Source organism: Nansenia antarctica (assembly GCF_963989245.1).
Source record: "Nansenia antarctica genome assembly, chromosome: 1".
Taxonomy (NCBI): Eukaryota; Metazoa; Chordata; class Actinopteri; order Argentiniformes; family Microstomatidae; genus Nansenia; species Nansenia antarctica.
The window spans coordinates 93,524,832-93,537,331 of record NC_137674.1 but is presented as its reverse complement, the minus strand read 5'-3'; the positions used below and the strand labels follow the sequence as shown (position 1 = coordinate 93,537,331).

General features: G+C 45.4%; 1 protein-coding gene across 1 annotated transcript in view; it reads right to left on the bottom strand.

Annotated features, from left to right (window-relative positions):
- Nucleotides 1-12,500, bottom strand: part of ttll7 (tubulin tyrosine ligase-like family, member 7) — a gene marked incomplete at both ends in the record, with an annotated part of 51,651 nt that overhangs the window by 17,707 nt on the left and 21,444 nt on the right. The window contains 5 exons of the mRNA XM_080544046.1: nt 432-518; nt 2,370-2,505; nt 4,460-4,533; nt 5,372-5,519; nt 11,185-11,279. Of these exons, the coding sequence (XP_080400172.1) occupies nt 432-518; nt 2,370-2,505; nt 4,460-4,533; nt 5,372-5,519; nt 11,185-11,279 (540 nt within the window). The remainder of the gene's footprint in view (nt 1-431; nt 519-2,369; nt 2,506-4,459; nt 4,534-5,371; nt 5,520-11,184; nt 11,280-12,500) is intronic.

Genomic DNA, 12,500 nt, shown 5'->3' with positions numbered 1-12,500 from the left:
GAGAAGGGGGGGGGGGGAGAAGGAAGGCGATGAGAAGAGTAATGTGCTGTTGTGGGGAATGGGGGGGAGTATGAGGTAAAGAATTGAGAGAAAGAGAGAGAGAGAGATATGGAAAAGGGGAGCTGACAGCCTTCCCTTAAGGGGATTGTTCCTACCTTAGGGCCTCTCTCTCTCTCTCTCTGGCTCTCCCTCTCGCTCTCTTTTCTCTTCCTTTTATTTCTCTGAATCATTTTCTCTTTGCTTTTTGTGTTACCTTGAGGCATCTGCCCCTCGCTCTGCGTCTCTCTCTCTCTCTCTCTCTCTCTCTCTCAAGCTACTTCTCTCTGACACTCTCCCTCTCTCTTTCTGTGTTCCCTTAGGGCATCTTCCCGCTATCTACAGTACCTCTCCTCTTTCCCTCCCTCCCTCCCTCCACCCTCCTCATTTCTCACCTTGGGGCCTCTTTGCCTGGAGGATTTGCCCATCAGCTTCTCATCGTCCAGCTCACACTGCTCCAGCAGATCCAAGATGTCCTCCTCCTACACAGACCAGAGACAGAGAGATAGGGCACGAGAGTGGAATTAAGATGTCATGGATCCGTAACAAATGAACACACACACACACACACACGCACGCACGCACGCGCACACACACACACACACACACACACACACACACACACACACATCAAGTACATCAATATCAACCAATCAGCAAGTTCATATTCAAAAGTTTCCTTTCCGAAATTCCCTTCAGTGCCATAATTTGGGAATCCAGAAAGGACCTGGTGGAACATGTGTTACTCCTTGGCTGTCTCTATATTGATAGAGAAGAAATCTGGAATGGTCATTGTGACCGTAGCCAACATGCCACATATGGGCCCCTTTCCGTTCTGGCCCAGGCTGAATTGGAGAGAAAGGTGATTCATGTGTCTTTGTTGTCCTGCGTGACACCCTCTGATTGTTGCTCAGATACAGATGAAACCTGATTGTTTCTCTCAGACTCAATCGCGCAGCTTTGGGCTGCTAAGAGGTAATTCAGCTAACAATCTGCTGTGCGTGCGTGTGTGTGTGTGTGTGTGTGTGTGTGTGTGTGTGTGTGTGTGTGTGTGTGTGTGTGTGTGTGTGTGTGTGTGTGTGTGAGTGAGTGAGTGAGTGAGTGAGTGTGGAGGTGTGCCAGAGATAAGGTCAGAGGCTAAAGCAGTGCTGGCATTGGTTGAGCCCATGATCATGAACCGACCAACCAACCCAGCCAGACACTCTGCAGGGGGTCCAGCTCATATTGACTCAGAGCCACATGTACATATGGCATATCTTCCTAAATCCCTCTCCCACTCTCCTTCCTCTCTCTCCCACTTCCACTGCCTGTCTCCCAATCTCTGTCCTGTTTACTCCTTCTGTCTGTGTGTGTGTGTGTGTGTGTGTGTGTGTGTGTGTGTGTGTGTGTGTGTGCGCGCGTGTTTGTGCGCGTGTGTTCTCTTGGTCTCTCTGTCTTCTTCTCACTCTTTCTCACCATCTCCCTTCACCTCTTTCTTCTTTACTTTTCTCACTCTTTCTCTCTTTAGTTTTCCAACCTTTCTCTCGAGCCTCGTCCGCACCTCTCCATCTGAACCTCCGCGTGAATAAAACTCTGCGTGAAGAAAAGCTGAATGCCTGCATTCCTCCCTATGCAAGAGTAGCCTTGCAATTTACCTATCAACAATGCCTTTCCCCTCTTAAAGAATGCTCTGTTCTCACACCGTAGTCACGCTATGCTGTTGCGTATTCCGTGAAAACCGCCGCAGCGCATTCAAACTGCATTCACCGTCGTAGCCTAACTCATCATCCTTGAAGACTCTCTTTAAATTAGAAGATAATTCAAGAGTAGACCCACAGAATAACTACCAACACAGAGACTAGCAAGAAGAAGGAGATAAGGGCAAAAGGCAGAAACAGGAGGAGGACAAAAAAGGAATGTTGTGAGGCTTCATCCTGCCTTTAAAACATGACGCCTTGGCGTTCCATAAATGCTTTTGAAGAGACCGGGGTGCAAGGACGTTATGACAAACTGCAACCCTCTCTGCATTATTTGTCTCTTATTTTCCAGCTGAGGAGAGAATCTAAATAGAGGAGAGAGAGTGGTCTGTTTGTGTGTGTGTGTGTGTGTGTGTGTGTGTGCGCGCGTGTGCGTGTGTGTATGTGTGTGTGTGTGTGTGTGTGTGTGTGTGTGTGTGTGCGTGCGTGTGCGTGTGTGTGTGTGCGTGCGTGCATGCGTGTGTGCGTGTGTGTGTGTGTGTGTGAGTGAGTGTGTGCGTGTGTGTGTGTGTGTGAGTGAGTGTGTGCACGAGCTGTTGAACATTGGAGCCAGCGGAGTCTCAGGTACATGGAGCCAGCGGAGTCTCAGGTACATGCCTTCATTTGTTTCAGAGGATTATTCATTTCCTTTTGAAGGGAGGCCGCTCGCCCGGCGAGGAAGGTCTGAAAGGCAGCCGAGAGGAGGCTTTCATACTTCTCCAAGAGCAGCTTGTCATCTGGGGGGTAAATACGTCTGTGGGTGCAGAGAGAGGGAAAGAGAAAGATGGGGAGACAGAGAACAAGAGAAGAGAAAAACAGACGTATGAGAGGAGAATGAAAAGAAGGAGACAGCGGGAGGGAGGGAGGAGAGGAGGGAGCATGAGGTATGAAGAATGAAAATGGAAGTGGGGTATCAGGACAGGGAAAAGGGGAATGGAGAGAGGGAGGAAGGAAGGAGTAATAAAAAAGAAGAGGGAGAGAGAGAGAGAAAAGGAAGCATTAGGGGTTGACCAAAAAAAATTCCGATACTTCACGAGCCACTCTTTCACAGCGTGCAAACGAACCTCCATCAGTCTTTTCACACAGAGCGCCTTGTGTTAATGTACTGCCCTTTTTCCATTTACATTCATTTCAGCCTGACTAATGTGCTAGTTCACACGTTCGCCATACTTCTGAGCTCGAGACTAAACTAACAGCAGATATGTTTATCTTTGGACATCGGGGACCTGAAACCTATAAACCTCTCGCTCTTTATCTCTCTAATACATCTCCAAATTACCTCACGACTCCAGGCCCTGCCATCAAATGAAAACAATGACGGAGTATTAATCTAAATAAACAAGAACCGTCGAGGAAAGTCAACGAATACCTTTTCTATTTATATGTTTTGAGCAAGACTAGCGGCGGTGCTAACAGATTGCTGTTTGATTCTATGGTGGAGAGCAGCTTGTATAGTGGAGTCATTTTGATGTGCTCTTTGGGTTCGAACAGCTCCCTCGCCCCATAACTACGGGATAAACTAATGTAAATGTTGAGATCAGGGGGGATAAAGCTGTCAATCCTTTAAGAGCTACACGTGTGAATTATAGCTCAACTTGAGATGGCACAGACCGGCCATTAATAGCGCGTGTTTCAGCCGGCACTCATATCTTGGGCAGCTTTTGAACATTATGACAATGTAATCTTTGTGTGACCCACATACTTTTCTGAAGTAGTGGGTCATGTTTCAGCATACTCCCCATACTTGTTTTTTTATTAGGGTGGGGATGTAAGAAAATCACAATTCCATCTGCTTAAAACTGAACTATTTCAGTGCTTTTGCCTTGCGCTCACTTGTCATCTCCCGCCCCCGCCTTCTAAGTCCAAGGCACTTTCGTCAGAGTCACGGCCCTCATAACAACTCCTGAGATGTCTGATGAACGAGACACACGGTGACGGGCGCGGACCCCCAGCTTTCTTTGAAGCCTGGGCTGCCCGTACCTGAAGAGCATTTAATCTAATAGTGGGGTAAGTTTGTTAAGAGACTCCTCTAACAAGGGTGTCTAAATCAGATCCTGATGCTGCCTCTCTGAATCAGGAGCTCTTTATTAGGCATGGTCCAGACCCAGTGTCTCTCTCTGTCTGAGTGACAATAATTCACCCACACCACTATTAGACTAACCGCTCATTGAGTGTCTGGTTGTATGGAGTATGCAGAGAGAGAGAGAGAAAAGGAAAAGAGAGAGAGGGAGGGAGCACATTAACAATGAACGTAGAACGAGCCCTTTCAGACATTAACGTCACAATGTGAGTCATGTCTAAGAAACGTCATCTCAGCTCTAGCGACAGGTGACTATTAAAAAACTGAAAGCCTTCGTCAGACACTCTTATCAGAGACGGAGGGGGTAGAGAAAGAAAGGGAGGAGGAGGAGGAGGAGGAGGAAACGGAGGAGAAAGGAGGAGAGATGTTGGTGGCAGACGCCAGCTCGTTTGCATACTCTGTGTGATGTGGCGGTGGCGTGGGAGACGCTCCCTCTCTCCCTCTCTTATTCCCCTCAACTCTCCTCCGTCGCAGTTCCTCTTAGAACTTTAGCATTTATTTTCCCTCCACAATGTTCTTTATCCTCCTGAGAGATGGGCGCTCCACAAATGACCCCCGTAAATGTAAGCGGAGCCCTGGATTGAGATCCTAGGGGAGTCTCCTCTACTGTGTGCCTCCTCCACCTTACCTGTAGTTCCCCAGATGTCGCTTTTCATGGTCCTCCCTGGAGATCTGCTTGCGGACCTGAGCCAGTCGCTCTTTCTGGAAACAAAACCCCAAAAAAGGAGAGAGGGGGAAAAAGAGAAAAACAAAGGTAAACATTCTCTTTCCTCTATGCAGACCGGTGTTCAACCCCCCCCGAATTGAATAACAATAAGTAGAATGACACATTGCCTATTAAAAAGGCCTTTCTGACGTGTAAGTGGTGTAGCATACTAAGGCGCATGTCATATCATGGCAGGATCCCCCGGTTTGATTCCGGACCATCGCCTTCCTGTCAATCTCTAACTGTGTCTATCCCAGAGAAGCAGAAATGCCCCTAAAACATGTTTTAAAAAGGCCTTTCTAATGATGCCAAAGATTGAAACACAAAAGGTTTGGCTGCCCCATTCATAACTCCTTTGGATTTTCCTCCCACATACTCCCTCAACTTTAATACATCCAAAGCATAACATAATTGTGAAAAGGTCAGTTGGTCAATTAGTAGAGGAGCAGTGGGGGTGCCTCCAATTACAGTCGGTGATCTCGGCTAAACGCTCATACATGTTAGCACACCGCTGGATAGCACCCTGTCTCACCCACGCGCGGATCTCGCTGTGCCCTTTTATAATAGCACCTATGTGCTATGACCCTTTACAGTCTCACTATCACTGATTACCCACAAAGGTTCATCAAGAGACTAATCAACGGGTGGAATGTGCTTGCTACAGTACTTCGAGCTGGCACTTAACCGGGGAAAGCAAGACACCCTCGACACACCTACCTTTTTAGAGGGAATAATTAAATGTTACATTGTCGACCGAAAGTTGTACTTTTGGCACAGAGAAGAAAAGAGCAGTAGTTTTCATTGCTGTTTTTTTGTGGGGGGGGGGGGGCATACCAGTTCCTCTCTCCTCCTCTCCAGTGTGTGGCGCTGTTTCTCCCAGTCAGAGGAGGCGGCTGAGAGCTTCTTCATGGACCCGTGGCCGTACAGACGCTTCTGGGCCTCCGCCTTCTGCTGGGCCAGGTTACGCTTCTTATCGCTCGCTCTGCGAGAAACCACGACAACGCCACAGAGAGAGTGTCAACTCTCACACACAAAACCACAAGCAAAATGAATGCTGGAGCCACCGAGATCATTCTGCATACTGAATAGTCTCAGTACTGGGAAGGAGGAGTTGATTTCAGCACTCCTGTCCCTTTAAATGTGATATGTGATATGTGATAATATGATATGTGATACTGTATGTGCTGTGGTGGGCACTAGGGGTGCAACGGTTCTCGGTTTTATATTGAACCGTATGGTTTGCCATCCACGGTTCAATACGCATAGTGAATTGTCGGTTTTTCGGTTTATGCTGCTCAATGTTTTATTGAAAGTCGGAGGTTGAGTTTGTCTGGAATGCAGTCGCTTCTGTAGCTTGTTCAGATGTTTGTTCGTGGCGAGCGGAGTTGAGAACATTGGCAACGGTTTGAGGAAGCCCCGGACTGCTACAAATCTGCGTTGTGGGGTCATTTCGGTTTTGGCATTGAATACAATGATGAACTAAAACAGTGAACAAGCAAGCATTGCTTCATGCGTGTCGTATAAGCGCATAATATGCACATAATGCGCATATCTACCTGTCAAGCCTAAAGTGCATTTTTACTTTTAATTCTTCCTCTCCAATACCAGTAGTCAAGCCTAAGAGGCACTTTTACATTTGAAAGTGTTTATTTATTTATTTTGTGTGTTTTTTGTTTTATCTTTTTTTATATTATACTTTATATTATAATATACCAGTCATATTCTAGAACGTGTCTGAATGTTACAGTTCCATAAAGTATAAGCAAAATAAAGTAAAGTAACAGTTTGTAAATAAATAGTTTTGTTTTCTCCGTACGCACAAAAACACGTACCGAAACCGAACCGAAAACCGTGACCCAAAAACAGAGGTTCATACCGAACCGTGGGCCAACTAAACCGTTGCACCCCTAGCGAGCACCCAGGTCACTTTGTGTCCTGGATTTCCCCTGGCCCGCCCTGAAGAGGAACCCACCCAGCTACCAGCACCACACCAGCCCTGGCTATATAAGGAGAGGAAACAAAGCTCTCATTCACTTAGTGAACATAAGCAGTTTGGCTGGTGGTGGCATACTGTGTTTCATGCTGAGATTTATTTGTCAGGAAATAATCAAATCTCCCTTTTAATTGGTAGGAACACAGCAAACGTGAAATAAATGACATGATATAGGTGATGTATTGTCCCCTGCTGTCCAGGCCTGGGCCAGACCTGGTGTTTTAGTGGATCAAGTGTGTACACAAGGCTTGTGTTGCAGTGGTGTATCTGATCCAGTCTCTAATGTAGTGGCGTTGTTGGGGGGGACTATATTTAGCTGCAGTGAGGAGGACGGGCACGCAGAGAGAGCAGAGAGCTGGAGGTCAGGTCTGGGATGATCAATCAGTGGAGAGACTCACTGCAGCCTGGGGACATCACGGCCACAGCCAGCACACACAGTACACCCACACACACCCATACACCCACACACATACCCACACGCACACACACCACACGCACACACCACCCACACACACACACACCACCCACACACACACACACACACACACACACACACACACACACATATCCTACCACAGTACATAAAGTACATAAGCAGTACGTAAACAAACATATGTGTGGTGGCCTGGGAAAACCCTTCACATGGTGGCATTTTGACATTTTCATTTTTTAATATTTCCATAAATTAGAAGTTCTCAGCTATTCATAACTGGTCGAATGACTGAGATAGCCCTTTATTTTAAAAAGTTATGAGCATTTTAATGTATCATGTCAAAAAAAGTGAAAGATGAGAAATGCTGCCCCCGACTCCTTTCTCCTCCGGGTCGGGGGAGGAGCCTATGCAGATCGGCCGGTCTCGTTTGTCTGCTTGTGATGCAGACAAACTACCCACCACAAAAACATAAAAATAAGTACTTTCTCTTTTGTTTTCTTAAAATGTTTATTCACCGTAATGTAGTATGGAGTTCAAAATACTAGAATACCACATAATATCAAAATCGCGATTTCCATCTATTTTTGCTCTTTGCCACAAACGAACGCCAGCGACATCCGACGGGTTTTCCCAGGCCACCACACATATACAAAGAAGCACACACAATATACAGTTGCAATCAAAATTATTCAACCCCCATTGCTTATTGAGCTTATTGGCCAAATGTAAAATGTTTCTGCTGTTTGCAATAGGCTAAACAAAGTAGACAAGAAGTTTAAATAGTTAAATAAAACTAATATTACCATGGTTTTTATCCAAATCCAACACAAAATGCTACTTTTAATCACTACTGCAGTCTCAAAATGATTCAACCCCCTGTCTCAAGCACACCTGATCCAACTAAGGCCCTGTCCACACCTATACGTTTTTTTGATAAACTTGGATTTTTATATTCGTTTTGGGGGGTTCGTCCAGACGCAAACGAGTTTTTGCCCTCTGAAAACGAAGATGTTTAAAAACGCCTGCCAGAGTGAAGATGTTTAAAAACGCTGTATATTCGCCGTATATTTCCGACGTGTGGACGAGATAGACGGAGCTCTTTGTATTCGTGACGTCATCATGCGCACTGCAGCTGTTTGCTGTTCCCTCCAACGTCATATCCTAGCACCAGTAACTACTATGTTTACAACAGGCAACGGTGGTCGAGGCTACACAAGCGAGGAAAATGGATGTGAACAAAGTGCTTCTAGTTCTTTCACTGTTAACTGGACTTTTAACCTGTTTACAGATAAATGCACAGTTAATGATCGAGAACATTGAGAGACAGAGGCGTCTGATTGGCCAGCGGGGCTATGGGGATAATATTATATCGCCGACGACTGGTGTGGAATGCTCAATGACAGCGTTTATATTGCGTTCATGCGTATGCATGTGGACACAGACATTGTTTATAAACATGCTGGTGTGGACGTTAATATTTTTATATACGAAAAACGTTTATCAAAAAAACGTATAGGTGTGGACAGGGCCTAATAAAAATTACCCAACCCCCTGTTTCAAGCACACCTGATCCAACTAATAAAAATGATCCAACCCCCTGTTTCAAGCACACCTGGTGCAACTAATCAAGGGCTTGAGATAGAACACATAAATACCTGGGGCCTCATTTATAGAAAGTACTTTGGATCAAATTTTTATCTTACCCGTGTCGTACGTAGAAAACCACGTCAACGTAGGGATTCATACAATTTCAACGTGAGTCATTTTGACCGTGGAAACGATCGTAGCTCTACGTCGGGTATTGACCTTGCGTACGCACATTACCTACTGGTTATGCAGAGTTATTACAGGCATGTGAGCCGCACTGCCTATACTGTAATTCATGCGAAGTGAACGTGACTCGTGACTAAAATTAACGATGTTGTTATCAGCCGAGAAAATTTGTTTAATTCAAGATTTAAAGGGAACTGATGTTTATGATTGATTTCAGTCTTCCTTTATATTCCTCCGGAGCTGTCAAGGCAACGCCATCTCCAATTCAACATGCCTAATGCGCTAAATTATACTGGATTTTTCTGGATGATTTTTCTGGATGTCAGCTGATAAGAATAAGACCATTATATTATTACAGTATAAGCATTTGTTGGTTAGTTGTCATCAGCACTCAAGTTGAGGGGGGATGAGGGGGGATGTTATCCCCCCTGAAATAAAAACGGTCAAAATCATCCCCCTTCTAAAACTGCCATCCCCCCTTTCCATCCCTTATGTCATTTTAGCAATGAACGTGATATTACTGCTATTTCAACATTTAGTTTTGCGCATACTGAGTAAAATACTGTGGGCAAGGGGGCACGCACACATGCAATGCCATTTTTACCAAGTCACTGACACTGAAGTCACTGACACTGAAGTCATTGACGCTGTGGGGATGCTAAAATTGTCCTCATATGATAAATTCCACCATCCCCCCTGATTTTCTTTTACAACTTGAGTACTGGTTGTCATAATCAAATGCAACTTACCGAGAAGCCACCCTTCTCTGCCCTCTCCCGCTCACTTGGCTTAATTCAGCCGCTATAATTGAGCCGCTATCACAGGGCGTAAATACAAAGCTCATTCTCAAGTATATTTGGTATTTATAGACTTTAGTATGTACGCAATTTTAAACATGCTCTGCCCGTTTTATAAATAATGCTTACGTCCGTTTAGAAAAATGTGCTTACGTGCAAGTCAAATATGACGTTCAAGTACTTTTTTTTAATAAATGAGGCCTCTGGACTAGCTAGGGGTTTGTTGAGAGTGACGTTTGACTGAATGCCTTGCACAAACAAGGAAAAGGTTACAAAATGATAGCAAAAGCACTGAATGTTTCTGGAGATACAGTTGGAAGCATAGTTCGCAAGTTCAAAGTTAAAGGAACAGTGGAACACTACCTGGACGTGGCAGAAAGAGGAAGCTATCAGCGGCTGCCACCAGATTCCTGAGGAGGCAAGTGGTCAAAAACCCTGGAGTGACAAAACACCTGCAGCAAGACTTGGTGGCAGCAGGCCCTGAGGTTTCAGTTTGCACAGTAAGGCGCATACTACACACTGAAGGGCTCCATGCCCGGACTCCAAGACGTACACCACTACTGACCCAAAAGCACAAGAAAGGTTGTCTCTAATATGCTCAAAACCATATAAATAAGCCACAGAAGTTTTGGAATTTTGTTCTGTGCAGCGATGAAACAAAACTGGAACTTTTAGGGCCTATGGATCAGGAAATCTTAGGGAAAAAACGTCATGCCGTCTGTGAGGAAGCTGAAGCTTGGGCGTCATTAGACCTTCCAACAGGACAAGCCTACCTCAAAGAAAAAATGGAAGATTCTAGAGTGGCCATCACAGTAGCCTGACTTGAACCCCATAGAAAATCTCTGGTGGGATTTGAAGAAGGTGGTTGCAAAACGCAAACCTAAGAATATTACTGAACTGGAGACCATTGCCCAAGAGGAAGGGGCTAAGATTCCTCAGGAACGCTGTCAGAAGCTGGTGCCTGGCTATGCATCACGTTTGCAGCAGGTCATAACAGCAAAAGGGTGCTCTACTAAGTACTGAAGATGCTTGTCATGAAGGGATTGAATAATTTTGAGACTGAACAATTCTTGTGTTGCTTGTTGTTTCTTTGTTTTCCGTTTCTCCCATATTGTCAGCATCTTTGAGCCTCGGAAAAGCGCTATATAAATGTAATGAATTATTAATTATTATTATTGTAATTTGTTTATTGCAAACAGCTGAGAAATGTTATATTTTGCCAATAAACCTAATGTGCAATGGGGTTGAATAATTTTGATTGTACAACTGTACATAGTATATATAAAAACATACAAACACACATACACACTCAATTGAACAGATCACAAAGAACACAATGGAGGGGCTAAGCTTTGTAACTTGTGTTTCCTCCCCTGCAAGGCTGCAGGCAGCAGCACGTAACACAAGGATGGCAGGCTGGTAAACAAGAGCTCTGTATCTCTTGTGACATCACTCCGCAGCGATAACAACGGGTCTAAGATAGAGCACATCAAAACATTCAACGTTTCTGTGGTGAAATCGATACAAATCTAACACATTCAAAAGCCTCGCTTTTTGTTAACTCTTTGCTCTTTCTTAAGGGGCCTCGGGAAGCTGTGGTGCTGCTGCTGATGATGATATCTGGGAAGGGCTGCCTCTCAGCATACATTACCTGATGTTCAGCAGTTTCAACGCGTTGAGCAAGACGCCTCTCTTCACATCGTAATCAATCTTCTGATCTGTCCCGAAACTCGGAGCTCGATTGATCTACCAGGAGGGGAAAACAAGTACAAGATGATTTTATTTTTTCATGTGAAATAAAAAATAAAATCAATCATTGACCTCAGCAAACTTTTGGAGAGAATGATTTTCATTCTTATGGGAGGTGGAGTGGGAGGAGGGGGTGGGAGGGGAGGCTGTGGTGAGTAGTGTTTATTCGTTGGAGGACACTTAGAGACTTGTCCTGTGACCTCTGACCCTGCCTGGGCACACATCCTGTCTGGTGTGTGTGTGTGTGTGTGTGGGGGGGGGGGGGGGTGGGCATCTGTCACCAGATAAGTGACCCTGTCTACATGAGCCAATGGCAGCGGGTGGTTGCTCTGTCTGTGGCATACTACTGCCCCCTCTGTATCCTGTCTGTGGGCTGCTGCTAACCAATACCAACAGGCTACTCAGTGAATAATATCACTCAATTGATAATATCACTCCTTTATGTAAGAGGACAGTACAGCACTGTCTGCACTGTGAATGAAAACATGTTACAACTCCCTGCACAAAAGCCTGTGTCACTCACACAAGATTCAAGGATGACATGGAAAAGAATCGGTGTCTGTGCGAAGAATTAAGATATCAAGTGTTACACCTGACATTACAAAATCAATTATTTTCGCTTTCTGTACCCCAGACGGCGGTGGGATTGTTGGAGGCAACAATAGGCCCGAGCATATCAAGGAGAGAACACTGATTGAATTGCTCTCTGCCTAAAAGAGTTCAGATGACAGCGGCACAGCCATCGCTAACAGAGCGATCGGATTTCAGTCCTTGAGCGCCAGATACGGCACTCTCCAATGCACTGCCACACACACTCACCACCTTTTACCTTTTCATGCAGTCAAAGACACGGACTGCGCCGTTTGGTGTAACGAGGTTAGCATTAAGTGGAAATAAACACATAGCATGTGTGTGTGTCTCTGCATGCGTGTGGGTGTGCGTGTGCGTGTGTGTGTGTGTGTGTGTGTGTGCATGCACAATTCAATAATACTGTATTTAGTTCACACACACACACACACACACACACACAAATTGTTCGGGGGCCTTGTAACAGATCACAGAACAGTACATAGTCAATCAAGGGCCTAAAACAGCACAGGGACCTATCAAGAGCCTAGTAACAGGCCATGGGCCTATCTGGGCCCGGTAACAGACCAAGGAACAAGAGCCTATCAGGGCCCAGCGCTGCTGCATTTCCAACCGCTGTGTCCGCCTGGA